The sequence below is a fragment of the Mauremys mutica genome, chromosome 8 (genome assembly GCF_020497125.1).
Source record: "Mauremys mutica isolate MM-2020 ecotype Southern chromosome 8, ASM2049712v1, whole genome shotgun sequence".
NCBI lineage: Eukaryota > Metazoa > Chordata > Testudines > Geoemydidae > Mauremys > Mauremys mutica.
The window spans coordinates 55,711,547-55,727,085 of NC_059079.1; the positions used below are offsets into that span (position 1 = coordinate 55,711,547).

Genomic DNA, 15,539 nt, shown 5'->3' on the forward strand with positions numbered 1-15,539 from the left:
GGGAAAGCAGGAGCAGAGGTAGTCTTGGCACATCGAGTAGCAGCTCCCCAGGGGGGTTCTGTGATCCAATCTGTCCCAGTGCCTATTACCCCCCACCCTCTGTCCCGATTTTTCACACTTGCTATCTCTAAGGAGACCTTATTTCTCTCTCTCTTCTGCACTTAATAGGTGCAGGATATAGGAATTGGGTACTGTGCTTTTAATTGTGAGCCCTCTAGTGTTTCTCACTGTCTAGGTTTCAGAAGCCAACAGAACAGCAGTGTATATACATAGCTAGGCCTTGAATGGTGTATAAGATTAGTAAACGTGATTATTTCAAACCTACTGGGCCAGTGTAATTCCTTCATATTACATGTGTTATATAAAAACAGAGACAACAATAGGTTATTTCATTTTGGGCTAATCTGACAAATTCATAACACTGGCTAGGGTCAGAGTGTTGCAAGCTTCTTCCACACAGCTCTATCATTTATCCTCAGTTCTGATCTGCTCCCAAGTAATTCTGCTCCTCACAAGTAATATGCACTGGTCCTGTTAATCCACTCCTGTGCTTCCGCAGAAACTGTCAAATATGCCAATGTAATGTATGCAATTTGGTGTGTCCAATAGGCATCAAGAGATCATCAATTAGCTTCACTTTTGACCAAGACCAAACACACCACTGGCATTCAAACAATGTTATTTCCAGAAATGGTTTCCAAAAGAATGTCTATATGACAGTGAGGATGGTGACATTCTGAGTCAGAGCAGCAGAGGGTAAAGGAGGAGACTATAACACAGGACCTACATTAAAACTCGATTAACTGCCCTCTTGGAGTTTTTTCCTAACACTTGAATGAGGAATATAAGCACTATAAAGGAAGTTTTATCATTGAGGAGCCATATAGCAAAGATACAGATACTCTGACCAACTACAGCAGCATTGCTGCCACAGATCTCTAAAAAACATGACCTCCCTTTACCATATCATACTGCTGACAGCCTGAATGTGTGGAAAACTGCAGAAGAAAAAGGGCCTCTGTGGGTCTGATGGCCACAGACATCTCTGCTCACCTTTGTTTGTAGGTTTGAAAAAAAAGGGGGCAATCGCAGCGATACCACTGGCTCCTATTACAGCTGCATGTTTGGCCTGAATAGGAAAGAACAGAATGTATCAAAAGGTGCATGCACTGCATGTGTTTTTATCATGCACATAGCAAAGAACCACCACATCAATCCATTCCACCGCTATGAATTAAACTCTTAGAAGCAAGTTGTACATTATGGGACAAGTTCAGCCCTGAAGTCAATGGGAGTTGTGCCAGGGATGAAGGGGCCCTTCCATCAATGTAATGCACTACCTCTGTTTCTAAACAAAACACACATCTATTACCTCTGCCTGATTAATGAATGGTCCTCCATCCTTACAACTCCCACCTCCCAAGAAATAGGTTAGCATCACTGTCTCCCAATGTGTAAAATGGGGTCAGACAGGTTAAGCGACTTGCTCAAGTCACACAGGAAGTAAGCGGCAAAAGCAAGGAATAGAATCCTGCTCTCTGGCACCATCAAGTTCATCAAGAATTTTCCCTTCCTTCAGCTACTACGTGCCTCTAGGATTCCCACATCCCTGAAGAAGTGGCCTGGAGTGGACATTGCCTGAGAACATGTGTGGAGTGAGAGCGAGTGAGACAGTGCATAAGTGAACAGGGGCTGACAGAGAGAGATTGAGTCAGAAGATGGGAGAGAGTATGGAAGCCCCCTAAGAAACAGAAGAGGAGGAAATGAGGAGTGGGGGTCCCGGGGGGGGGGGAACAAAGGAATAAAGTGCAGATATAGGGGAGCCATGTTACCAGTAGTCTGTGCTTAGGGATGGCTCCAAAAAAAATAAAAAATAAAATAAAATAAAAAAAAATCCATAAGCCTAACTAGGTTTTTCTAACATATGCCCATCATCCTAGTGTCACTCTCTCAGCACTAATGACACTTTATTTCCTTGCAACACAGGCTGGTGTGGAGGGGATTTTTTTGTCCCTGACATCACTACATCTATAGCAATTTTCTGAGTGGGATGCTCCTGGAGAAAAGGTGGCAATGTTGAATGCAGATCCCACATCCTGCATGCCTACCTGGTGGAATGTTAAAGGTTACCTGAGAATTTTCAGGGCACAGCAGATGCTACTTGATACATCAATGAGGCAGCAACATCCCCTCATGACAAGCTGATGCAACTTCATGACACAAGCTCATCCCTTAGGACAAAGCCTCAAAGAGCAAAAGCCTCCATTCATTAAACCTTCCCACAACCCGAGTGCAGTGAAGAGGAGCCTGGCTGGTTCCTCCAGTGAACTAAATCAAAAGAGCCTCAATCCCAGGGGAGCCTGAGGTTTATCCTAAAGTGACCCACAGCAAAGTGATTAATACAATTTACAATGGTCATTAATTATATTACTGAGATGAATGGGGCCATTCACATGAGGGGTGTCAGGTCACATTTGGAAGTCTCTTCCCCCCCAGTAAAATGGTGGCAGAGAATCTATTTGTAACATTCTGTGCTTGTACAGCACCTAGTGCAATGGGGTCCAGCTCCATGAAAGGGCATCCTAGGCCCTGCAGCAATACAAACAAATAAATTCTGCATAACCTGACAGCTGCCCAGAAGATACTAGTAGAGCAAACCAACTCAGGCTGATTAGATCCAATGCTTGTGTGCGCAAAGACTCAGGGGGTATGACTACATTGATAAAATACCATCAGGCTCACTGGGCTTGGGCTGCAGGGCCATAAAACGGCAGTACAGACATTTGGGCTCGGAGTGGAGCCTGGGACCCTGTAAGGTGGGCGGGTCTGAGAACCCAGGCTCCAGCCTGAGTTAAAAGTCTACCCTGCAATTTTATTGCCCTACATCCCAAGCCCTGTGAGCCCGAGTCAGCTGACCCAGGCCAGTGTTTTATTGCCATGTGGATGTACCCTCAGGATCCCCCTGGACCAAGAGAGCATAACCTGGAAAGAGATGTCAGTAAGTGCATAAACTCAGAAAAGAGGATCCAACCCACTCATATGTAAGGTTATGGAAAGACAAAAGAAGGAGGCGAAGAGAAAATTCACACACGCACCAGTTCCTTTGCCTCTGGTAGATTTAATGCTCCCACGTGAATGATCACATGATCCAACCTGCACAAGAAAAAGATTGAAAGGTTGCTGTTATTTTTTGGTTCATGGGAATTTAAATGTGGGGGAAAGATGCCAGACAGTCTGGGTAACTGAGTTATGTCCTCTATTTGTCCACACAGCAGATACTTCATTGGAGTGGGGATACAAACTAAAAGGGATCTAGAAACAAAGTTTTAGAGTACAACAAAAAGTTCAGCCACACATCCAACACTTCTTCCCAGTTCCCTCCCCTACCCAGAGGTGTTCTCGACACCCTGATCCCACAATCTTATTTCTGCAGCTCTCTCAGATCCTCATCGCCAGAGCTGCCAAATGCTGGCCAAGTGATCCTCCTGAAGCAGTGGGCCAGATTCTCCCCTGCTTTGCCCCTTGTGTAGTCTCTTCCTGTATGTAAAGTGCTAATCATTCTGATCTGCAACATCTGACACCATTTTGCATCAGCAGAAATGAATGCACCAGGTACAAGGCTGTGGAGAATCAGGCCCATTGTAGGCAAGCTTAGAGAGTCACACAGAGTAGGTTAAAAAAAATAAATTCATTTTTCATGGGAAATTTTCAAAATTCTTTTTCCTCCCCCTTAAACTTTCCATTGGAATTTTTTGTGTTGTTTAACAATAAAAAAACCCAAAACAAAAACACAAACCCGAATCCAGAATTATTTTTTTTAAACTCAAACTTGAACAAAAATTATCCAGATACCCCTCCCTACTTCAAGGAAAAAACCCACTCATTTTTGTTTCCCCTCTTTCTCCCTCCAAAGAGAAGCCCAGAAAGTTTAAAGCCAAAAGAAAATTCAGGGAATTCCCCCCCCCCACCCCCCGGTTATCCCTCCCCCCGATTTTCACTGTCCCTTCCCCATAATTCCACATTCTCCCTCCCCATCTCTCACCTCCCCGCAACTCACTTTCAACATGGACGTTAGAGACAGCGCAAAGACGAGTGATATGAGAATATGCAAAACATCCAAGAAGAGGGATGGTCCAGTGAATTAGAGTTGTAACGTGGGACTCGGCAGACATAGGGCCAATTTCCTGCTCTGCCACATACTTCCGGTGTGGTTTTGGGCAAGTCACTTAGTCTTTCTGTGCCTCAGTTTTCCCATTTGTGCAATGGGGATAATAGCACTGCCCTGCCGCACAGGGGTGTTGAAAAGATAAATACATACAAAGATTGTGAGGCTCTCATGCCTGTGTTAAGGCAACATAAAAGCAGCAAAGAGATGGTCTCATTTTCACATCCCTTATTACTTTCCCTTCCCCCAACTTAAGTAACAGGAAGAGGGCATTTTCCAAAACCGCCTCTCTTCCACATGCCTCCATAAGCATTTCTATAGTCCCTGATTTTGACAACACCAGCAAAATCTTGATAAAAGGGACAAGGAAACAAATTAGAGGAAGTAATTAGATGGTGCACCCTTTGCTTAGACAAGCAGTAATGTCTAGGTGAACAGACAGGTTTCCTTAGAGCTACTCACTTGTTTTTCCCTTTGGTCACCCACTCCTCTGCCAGCTGCTTCCTCTCCTGGGTGCTCAGTGCCAGCCCTTCTCCTGTTGTGCCATTCACTGTTTCAAGCAGAACACAACACACTCTAAGGCCTGGCCTACACAGAGAAGTTGCACCGGTTTGACTAAATACCATACTGAAATTTAATCACACAAACTAACCCAATATTGGACAGTTATAAAAGGATATGCAAGCCCACACAGGGGATTGCACTGATTTAAATAAACTGTTTTTAAAGTGCTTTAGTTAAACGTTGAGAGAGAGAGAGAGAGAGTGTGAGTGCACCCCCCCCCCCCAGAGAGGGAGAGGCCTATAGCACTGAAAGAGTTAAATGCATATGACCTCCTAAGCCAACACAATCAGAAAGGAAGAAACCCTTGTAAGAGAACAATGGACTTGAAGCTCATTTGATAAAGGTGCCTATTGGATAAATGCATCTCTCTCATATCCAATGTTGTCTATCAGGTGACCACATCTTGCCCAAACACGTGGACAGAATCATTCAGATGGGTCTTTTCTGTCACTGCTTTGATCCTTTTTAATGCCCTAATGTGGCATTGTCTAGTAGTTGTCTCTTTGCTTCCTTCCCCACTCCAGTAACATTCTCATCTTCTGCTCTATCCTGCACATAACTGAGAATTTGGGCTAAAACAGATTCCTAAAGAATAGGCTATGATCTCTTCCACTTAAGTGCACGTTTATAATGCTCCCATCCCCATATTCCACTGCATCACAGCTCTTGGCTGACAAGAAGCACAGTTCACTACTTAAGACTTACCAAAAACATTCTTCACACCCTGCTCTTTTATAAGATAATCCACATATTGCCCAATCACAGAGAGGTTAATTTCTCTGAAAAGAAAGATAAAAAAGGGGAGGACAAAAATAACATGTGTGTAAGGCAGGGGTCAGCAACCTTTCAGCAGTGATGTGCCATGTCTTCATTTATTCACTCTAATTTAAGGTTTCACGTGCCAGTAATACATTTTAACATTTTTAGAAGGTCTCTTTCTATAAGTCTATAATATATAACTAAACTATTGTTGTATGTAAACTAAAGAAGGTTTTAAAAATGTTTAAGAAGCTTCATTTAAAATTAAATTAAAATGCAGAGCCTCCCGGACTGGTGGACAGGACCCGGCAGTGTGAGTGCCGCTGAAAATCAGCTTGTGTGCCACCTTCGGCACACGTGCCATAGGTTGCCTACCCCTGGTGTAAGGAATCCCTGACCAAGTTCAAGTTCTAACAGGTTTCCCTCTAATACCCTAGAGGGGTTGGGAGTATGAAATCTAGCTTTAAAAAAAAAAAAAAAGTTTCATCTGCCCACTTCCTGAATTGTGGAGACCTCTATACATAAAAGCTTCTGAACAGGGTATTTGGGGCTGAGAACACCAGATTAGAAAGGGTCCTGTATGAGAGACCTAATTGGGGTTCCTAGAGCATGAGATTCACAGAACTATAGGACCCAGATATTCAGCGATCAGAACCACAAAGCTTCACGTGTTCTATTATTGCTACAATGTATTCATGCCTTTAAAAAAATATATATTGAAGACTTGATAGGAACACTATTTTTCAAGTTTACCTGATTCTGTCTCGTAACCACTGCCCTTCTGAGCACACAGCAGCCACCAGGCTGGCTCTGACTTCTGGAAAGCGCTACAGCAGACGTTCTCAAACTGTGGTCCGCGGACCACCAGTGGTCCGCGAGCTCCATTCAGGTAGTCGGCGGGTAGGTCCCTCTAAGGCGCATGCCTGGGTGGCTGCACACAAGAGAATGAAGGGCCACCCACCTAATTATGGGAACCGCTGAGAAGACTCACATGTAAGGTGAGGTGGTGGCCTGGGGGGTGGAGGAGGGGAGGGAGGGAAATAGGAGGTAGGTGGGAGGGGGCTGTGGGGTGAGAAGAGGGGGTGGGGAGAATTTGGGATGTGCAGGGCTGCGGGGGCCAGACAAAGAGGCAACTTTCCCCAGTTCCAGGGCTGGGGCTGCCGGGGAGACATCCCCCTCCTTCCCAGCCCCAGCTCAGGGGCTGCCGCAGCAGGGGAGAGAGGGCACATCCATCGCACTGGAAAGGTAAGACTACTGATATTAAAATATGAGTTGGGGTTTTTTTTTGTAGACCAAAAAAACGTGAATTATTATTAAGGTTTTTTTATATAGCGCTTTTATCCAAAGTGCTTTACAATAGTTAGCTAATGGTACAAACAACATTTGGAAAGATCATTAAGTGGTACGCCAAGACCCTCAGCAATTTTCAAGTGATCCGTGAAAAAAAAAAAAAGTTTGAGAACTATTGTTCTAAGGAACATGGGGTAAGCCCGTAATAAAGTGTAGCTAGAAAGGATACCAAGCTTAATTATGTTTTAATGGCTGGTTTGCAACTAGTAGACTCTCAGACACTGAAGTCTCCAATCGCCAGCCGGGTTCATTCAGGCCTTCGGAGGTGGATAGACAATTCTAGGCAAGTTTATTGTTTGTTTTTTCTGTATCTGAAAAACCCACAAGGCCCTTTCTCCCCTGGGCAAACATTTAATATCGTGTAGTGCTTGAAGACTGCAGGTCTAACTGAAAAGTGACTAGGTAAAAATAGTAACTATTGCTTTGACAGAGCTATTCCTTTGCGTATTCACAGTCATATCTGCTCTCTTCAGTGGCAGGCAGAGAACCAAATCCTCAGCTGATGTAAATTAGCATCAGCTGAGGACCTAGCCCCATACCTTTACAATTTTGCAGTCTCTAACGCATATATTTTCACTACTCTTTACTGCTGCTTGCCCTGCAGAGCCCCTCCCAGGTATTGTATGCTAAATTCCAATCTGTGCAAATTTAGTGAAGACAATGGGATTGTGCCTGTGTCAATGAGAGGTATAATTTGCTCTGCAGAATGTGTGTTACTGGTGGTCACATGAGAGATGGCTACAATTTGTTGCTCAGGATCCAGGCTTAATCTGCAGAAGGAGTTCTTAAAAACTATTGTCTGAATTTTAAATGGTACATGCTGACTACAGAAATCACTGAGACAGACCCTATGATCTAGAGCTGCTCAAACAATGGTGACCTTTACAGAATACTTTTATTCCATAAAATTTAGATTTTGAGAAATCTTGACCAGCTCTGCTGTGATCCATTTTTGCCATCACAGAATTAAACAAAGATCAGAGGTAAGTTCCAGCATTCTTGGTCAAAATTTCCCTTACCCTCCCCACCTGTATTCTACAGTGTGTTAGATGGTTGCCAGTGCCACTTTCCCACTCCCTGCATCTCACTGGTGTGCTGCACGCTTGTAATTTGTGGAGCACTAAGACATCATATAGGATGAAAGGCTCAGAGTAAAATATTACAGGAAAAACAGTTTCCCTCCTATTACATTCTTGGATGCTCACCATTTAACCCCTTTAATGGCTTGGCTTTAACACAAGAGACAAAACAAGACCCTCTGACACAGCCACTTATCTCTGCTACTGAAGATGCTTTGTGGGGGTTTTTTCTGCCCTATTAAAATACAGTGGCTCATTTCCAGCAGCTCTACCATGCTCAGATTATTAAGTACTTCTTGTATTATACATTGTAGTTTAAGGAGAATTAAGATTGGAATGGAACACTCTTGGGTCAAGACCCAAAAAAAAAAAATCTGAGCTCCCAATTCAATATCTGCCGGGGGGAAAAATGCAGAGTTCCCAAACAAGATGAAATATGTAGTGTTGTTGGTCAGCCATACAGTTCCCTTTGGACATTGGAGTGTGACTCAAAATGCTAACTGTCTAGCTGTCCTTAAACTGGTGAGACAGACAGCATGTGTAATCACAGCATCTCTATCAGGTTCAGATTTTAAATTAGTCACCAGGAGAACCTTTTAGTTATTCTGACTATGTGGCTAGTGAGCCAACGTCAGAGTGGCAGACGGGGCCTGATTCTCCCTTACATGAAGATCACTTTACACCACGCTGGCAGTATAAAGGGGACTTAAAGGGAGGAGGAAAATATCTCCTATCCAGGGGGTCTCTCTCGCAAACAGAGCGCTGCCATAAGGGCTCTTCTCCAGCACACCTCCCCACCCCCAGCAGTGGGGGAGATAGGGAGGCATGTGAGACCACAGAATATTGTGCTGAAGCCATTCTCGGCATCCTGCTTCCCTGATTCAACCTAGGTGTGACTCCTTCATAATCTGGGGTGACTAACTGTAGGACCTCCATCCGGCCCTTAAGAGCAAGCCACCCAGTTACACTCCCCCAGCACACACACTGAAACCTTGCTTGCCCTCCCTCCCACTCAATTTACCAGTGTTGCTGGCCACTTGAATGCATGGTCTGGGCTCTCAACACACTGAGCAGGTCTAGAGTCACCTAATGCTCCTTCACTCACTGCTCCCATGTCCCCTGAGAAGAGACTGAAGCCACCCACACTTCCCTGTTCCCGTGTGCCCTCAAGGCCCACTGTTTGGGTGCTCATTTCAGCAACCTTAACCCCGATTTAAAGACGTGTGGGATTATAAAACAATTTTTAAAAATGCATTTTAAAGAAGTGTGATGTACACATATGGATATTTATAGGCCAAAAGATGTCACAGGATCATTTAGATGTGCACATAACAATCCAGTGTCAGCACATCATGGTGTAGTTCTAACTTTCATGCCTCTTTCTTTTAATTCTGCCACGGCCTCCTGACAAATTGTTTGTTGCTGTAATCCATTGTGTCTTTTTTGGTAATTAAACTAAGTGCTTTTGAGAAGGGAAGCACTATGAACAACTTCTGGGTACTCTAAAAATACAAGTTACTTTTAGAACTACACTCTACTACTGTAAGAAGTGGCTGAGCAAACCATCCTTCATAGTTACAGGATGCAGGCTGTTAAATGGCATCTGGTGGATGTTACTTTGCCCTTTCTCTTTATCCAACCAAAGAGAGAAAGGGACAGTCTTTATTTTGCTTGTGATAATAAGAATAATCAGGATTGGATTCCATATTTATGGCCTCTCAATAACTCCAGATCAAATGTTCTCAGTTTACAAGTAGAAAGGAGTGGCGTAAATACTGACATAGCACTGTTCAAACCTAGATCTCAAAGCACTTATCAATGGCAGGTAAAGTTGAGCAACTCCATTTTTACAGTGTAACCAACCTGGTTTTTTTTTCCTCCCGAGAGCCAGCCTAGATTCTCCTGAGTAAGCTGCCCACCACAAAATTAACCTCTGCTCCCAGTATTGCAGGACTGTAAGGAAGGGGATTGTCAGTCAAACAAAAGCCCTCTCAAACCTTTGTCGTCTTGGGATGTTGAACATTGTTAGAAAGTTAACTTAAAAAAAAAAGTAGTTGAAAAGCAAGTAGGAAAATGTAATGTTCTGGGAAAAAGTTCACAATACATTAATTGACATTGACAGCAACCCTTTCGGTGGTGAGAGATAATATTTACCCATCTGGAGTCATTGGAGTGATTGTAGCTGCTGTGAGACCCTGCAATCTCTTTGGCGATGCCATTGAGCTGTTGGGAGAAGTCAGAAAGACAAGCAAAATTTCTCTCAACTAGAGACATATATATTTTGAGTAAATTCTGTTAATGACAAAGCCCTACAGGCAAAGCCTGGAACAAGTGGACTTTGTACGTTTCTTTTGAGAAAAACAGATTGTGCAGTTTTCTGAGGACCTGTAAAGACAGGGTTACTGTAGCAGGCAAGGTCTGAGCATAAGATTGGTAACACTCGATACAGTTCTAGTTCAAAGGCAGTTTCTCTTTGAATCTCCTGTTTTCACATGTGCATCACTTCCTAAAACATTCACCTTTGGGCCAGACAGTAATTATGTCTGAGGTCTCTGCTTGAAGAGAGAATTTCTGGAAGCAAAATTTCTAACACCATTTTTTAGGTCTGGGGAGGGAGTGGAAAAGATGCACGTCAAACAATATAAAGGGGGGGAAATATAAGCACATTTTTATCAAGGGAACTAAGCCACCAAACTTTACATTTCATATGGACAGAATCCCTGAAAAGCACTATAGCTTCTGCTTGGGTTGGAAATCATGGGAAATTAAGTGACTGAAAAGTCACTTCTGAGGCCACGTCTATACTTACCCGCCGGGTCGACGCGGCGAGTTCGACTTCTCGGAGTTCGAACTATCGCGTCTGATCTAGACGCGATAGTTCGAACTCCGGAAGCGCCACGGTCGACTCCGGTACTCCACCGCGGCAGGAGGAGTTGCCGGAGTCGACCTTGGAGCCGCGGAGTTCGCTTCCGCGGCGTCTGGACGGTAAGTCATTCGAACTAGGGTAGTTCGAATTCAGCTACGTTATTCACGTAGCTGAATTCGCGTACCCTAATTCGAACCAGGGCCTGTGTGTAGACCAGGGCTGAGACTGGTCAATTCTACTTCTCTTAACCCACCACTCTCATTACTGTTATTCCAAACATGGCACTGGTCCCACCTTCAGCCTCTCTCTCCTCTTGGAAAGGTTGGGAAAAGGAGAATTCTTCTCCTGCCGGACAGTGAGGTCTCTACTATGCTACCCCTTTCCCAGCCTTTGTCTTTGGTGCCTTCTCCTCCATGACTTTTTCTGCTGCTGCTTCCAACTTTGTCTACAGCATCAAAACAAAACTGATCCAGTTTGTCCCAGTTACATGTCTGGTTGGCATTACTGAGCAGTATTGGAGGCACCCAGAGTGGTATGTCTGAGAACATAAGACTTCAACGCTGCAATGGTTACACTTGGCTCAGCTTTGGGAGGTTGTCTTCACAATCATAGGGGCTAGAAACTAAATTCTTCTATAAATTAAAGATTCAATTCAGCAGAAGCAGATGGCACTGGCACCCCTACTCAACTACAGAGTGGATTGCGAGTCCTGTTAATGCAAAGCTACTGGTTTTGCCCCGAGTACACATAGTATGGAAATAACAGCACACAGCACAGGCTCTCTTGAGAACATGCTGATTTGCACATTGGGTGAACAGCTCCAGCCCAGAGATAACAGCATCACCAGCCTTACAGGGGATGGAGACAAAATCTGCTACAACCACATGGCTCAGAAACTCAGTCCCCCCTCCTGTGAGCCCCACACACCACCCCTCAGTCTCTCTCAGAAAGCCGCTCTGTCTGCCCTCCCCCCTTAAGAAGCTGAGTTTCTCAGCTGCCAGCCCTCCCCAGCTCTGCAGAGCCTGCCCCCCACCCCGGCAATGAGTCTGCTGTCCTGCCCCCCCCCCCCCGGCCTGTGTCAGTCTGTCCTCACCTGCAGAGCGAGCCCCTGTGCCCGGCGCACCGCGCTGCCTCCCTCCCCTGGCCCTCGGCACGGGGCTGAGCTGGTGTCTGACTCTGCCCCCTCGAGCCGCTGTGGCTTCCCTTGTGCTGCTGAGCATGCGTGGAGGGGCCGCACATGCTCACTGACAGCAGCTGAAGCCCTGCCCGAAGCCTGCCCTCGTCACCCCCAGCCGCAGGACCGGCTCCCCGAGCAAACGGCGCCTCGCCGCAGGGGGGCGGCTCCGTGCCCAGGGCCGCGGCGTTAAAGGCCCGGGCGGGCCCCCCACTGCCCATTGCAGACCTGGTTCCTTGTCAAGTTATGGGCGTGGCCAAAGTCCTAGTCGGGACTGGGGCCCCACGGTACCCGTGTGTGAACCCCCACGGTGGGTCCTGCCAGCGTTCACAGCCCGACCCCCGCCCCGGGTGCGGATGATGGGCGCTGCCCTGCTGGACAAGCGAACGAGCCGGGGCCGGTCGGCGCAGGTCTGTTAGTTACATGGTTTGCTGCTGCTGCTGGTGCTGGTGCTGCTGATAGTGTTCAGTCCTGGCTGGGGAGCGGGTGAAGCGGAGTGGAAGAAATGTTGGCGCTCGGGAGAGGAAGCGGAAGAGAGAAGGACAATCACAGCTCGGCAGCTGCCAGCACGGATCGGTTTTGATTGCACGATTGCAGAGATTTGATTTCCTTAAACGGGGGGGGGGGGGGCTCTAGACATTTCACCTCCCGGCGACCGGCAGAGCGCCCCCCCCCGGGGGGCATGCCGCCCCAAGCCCGCGTGTCCTTAAACATCTTGCTGCAGCATTCCCATGGCTTGGGTGCCCTAACTGTGCATTTCCTTGACATATGGAATAAGGATCCAATCCTCACAAGGGGCTTTACTCTGCATGGCTAATATGTACTCTCAAACTCATCTCATTGCAGTTTTTACCTGAGAATTTTGTTTTTAATTTATTACAAAATTTCATCCATGAACACTGAACAAGAAATCTGTTTCTGGTGTTCCCATCACTATGTATTTTTTTGCACAGGCTTCCTTCCATGCCCTTCTTCATTTGTCGCCCCCCCTCCCTTTTTTTTTTAAACGAGTTGGCTGTGTGGTTGTGGAAGTCCCTCCTACCCTATCCTTCTTTAGATATATGTATATTTTGGTGCCATCTGCCATTGTGCAGAAAACAAGACTTAAATTTTATATGATTTAGCCTTACTGGAAACATTAAAATAAATTGGAATAAATATAGGCTTCATGATGTTCCTAATTTTTAAGAGGCAATAATGCTTTTTATGAAGATAGTACAATTCTAAATAATGGTTGTTAAATAATTGCAAAGGCCACAAAAGAGAAGTGAGAGAAAAAAAATAGGGCTGTCAAGTGATTAAAAAATTAAACAATAATAGAATGCCATTTATTTAAATATTTGTGGATGTCTTCTACATTTTCATATATTGATTTCAGTTACATCACAATACAAAAAGGATACAGTGCTCACTTTATATTTTTTATTACAAATATTTGTACTGTAATAAACAAAATAGATACTATTTTTCAATTCACCTAATACAAGTACTGTAGTGCAATCTCTTTATCATGAAAGTTGAACTTACAAATGTAGAATTATGTACAAAAAACACTGTATTTAACAATGTAAAACTTTAGAGCCTTCAAGTCCACTCAGTCCTACTTCTTGTTCAGCCAATTGCTCAGACAAACAAGTTTGTTTACATTTGCGGAAGATAATGCTGCCTGCTTCTTGTTTATAATCTCACCTGAAAGTGAGAAGAGGCATTTGCATGGCACTGTTGTAGCTGGTGCTGTGAGATATTTACATGTCAAATGCACTAAAGATTCATATGTCCCTTGATGCTTCAATCACCATTCCAGAGGACGTGTCCATGCTGATGATGGGTTCTACGCGATAATGATCCAAAGCAGTGCAGACCGACGCATGTTCATTTTCATCATCTGAGTCAGATACCAACAGCAGAAGGTTGATTTTCTTTTTGGTGGTTTGGGTTCTGTAGTTTCCTCATCAGAGTATTGCTCTTTTAAGACTTCTGATAGCATGCGCCACACCTCGTCCCTTTCAGATTTTGGAAGGCATTTCAGATTCTTAAATCTTGGATTGAGTGCTGTAGCAATCTTTAGAAATTTCACATTGGTACCTTCTTTGCATTTTGTCAAATTTGCAGTGGAAGTGTTCTTAAACGAACATGTGCTGGGTCATCATCCGAGACTGCTCTAACATGAAATATATGGCAGAATGCAGATAAAACAGCAAGAGATATACAATTCTCTCCCAAGGAGTTCAGTCACAAATGTAATTTATGCATTTTTTTAAATGAGCATTATCAGCATGGAAGCATGTCCTCTGGAATGAAGGCCAAAGAATGAAGAGGCATATGAATCTTTAGCACATCTGGCACATGAATATCTTGCGATGCCAGCTACAAAAGTGCCATGCGAATGCCTGTTCTCACTTTCAGGTGACACTGTATTTAAGAAGTGGGCTGCATTATCTCCCAAAAATGTAAATAAACTTGTTTCTCTTAGCAATTGGCTGAGCAAGAAGTAGGTCTGAGTGGACTTGTAGGCTCTAAAGTTTTATATTGTTTTGTTTTAGAGTGCAGTTATGTAACAAAAAATACATTTGTAAGTTGCATTTTCATGATACAGAGATTGCACTACAGTACTTGTACGAGGTGAGTTGAAAAATACTATTTCTTTTGTTTATCATTTTACAGTGCAAATATTTGTAATAAATAAATATAAAGTGAGCAGTGTACACTTTGTATTCTGTGTTGTAATTGAAATCGATATATTTGAAACTAGAAAATATCCAAAATATTTAATACATTTTAATTGATATTCTATTGTTTAACAGTGTGATTAATCATGATTATTTTTAAAATCATTATTAATTTTTTTGAGTTAATCACATGAGTTAACTGCAATTAACGACAGCCCTAAAAATATATGTATTATATAACCTTAGAATGAGTAACACTGAACTGGGCACAATGATTCTACAGCCACCTTTCAGACATGTACCAGATTTAAAAAAAAATAAATAAAAAAAGCACAGAAAGGAAAAAAGGCAAAGAAAGAAAAGAGAACAGCACCTCACCCCACAGATTTTCACCAGCCAAATGACAGAAAATCCTGTTCTGTGAGCTTGCAACAACCCCATACCACACCAATGCTGAGCCAATTGCAAGGCATTCTTAAATGATGTGACTTTTTGTGGAATCATACATCATAAAATATTAAATTCCATTACTTTTTTCCAGACCCAGTCTGAAGATTTTTTTGTACTCTGTGGTCTTTTATGGAATTATTTATTGAAACATATTATAAAGGTAAATTAAAGGTAAAATGCTAATCAAAAGGAGCATACATGTAGACTTCTTTATCAAGCGTTTTACAAAACCAATATACGTTTAGCAATGTCTTATATATTTATTTAAATCTTTAAATCTTTATTTAAATCAGGAATAAAATTCAAACCAACTTGCATATTATTTTATAGACAAACCACCTTAAGTATACATTCAAAGTAGTTTTATATCTATAGATTAAAAAAACAGTACGGCATGTCTTTATTTATGCCAGTGGTCCCCAAACTTTTCAGTTCCCTCCCCCCCCAGCACACTCCGCAGGAG

General features: G+C 43.7%; 1 protein-coding gene across 5 annotated transcripts in view; it reads right to left on the reverse strand.

Moving 5' to 3' along the window:
• Positions 1-15,539, reverse strand: part of NPL (N-acetylneuraminate pyruvate lyase) — a 119,212-nt gene that overhangs the window by 12,169 nt on the left and 91,504 nt on the right. For 2 of the 5 annotated variants that reach the window (XM_045027678.1, XM_045027679.1), the window contains 5 exons: positions 10,072-10,140; positions 5,435-5,508; positions 4,628-4,715; positions 3,096-3,153; positions 1,054-1,129 (listed from right to left, as the gene is read on the reverse strand). In XM_045027678.1, coding sequence (XP_044883613.1) covers positions 1,054-1,129; positions 3,096-3,153; positions 4,628-4,715; positions 5,435-5,508; positions 10,072-10,136 — 361 coding nt within the window. In that variant the 5' untranslated portion in view covers positions 10,137-10,140. Of the gene's footprint in view, positions 1-1,053; positions 1,130-3,095; positions 3,154-4,627; positions 4,716-5,434; positions 5,509-10,071; positions 10,141-11,876; positions 12,009-15,539 lie in introns of those variants that run through there. The other 3 variants (XM_045027675.1, XM_045027677.1, XM_045027676.1) reach the window with 3 other exon arrangements.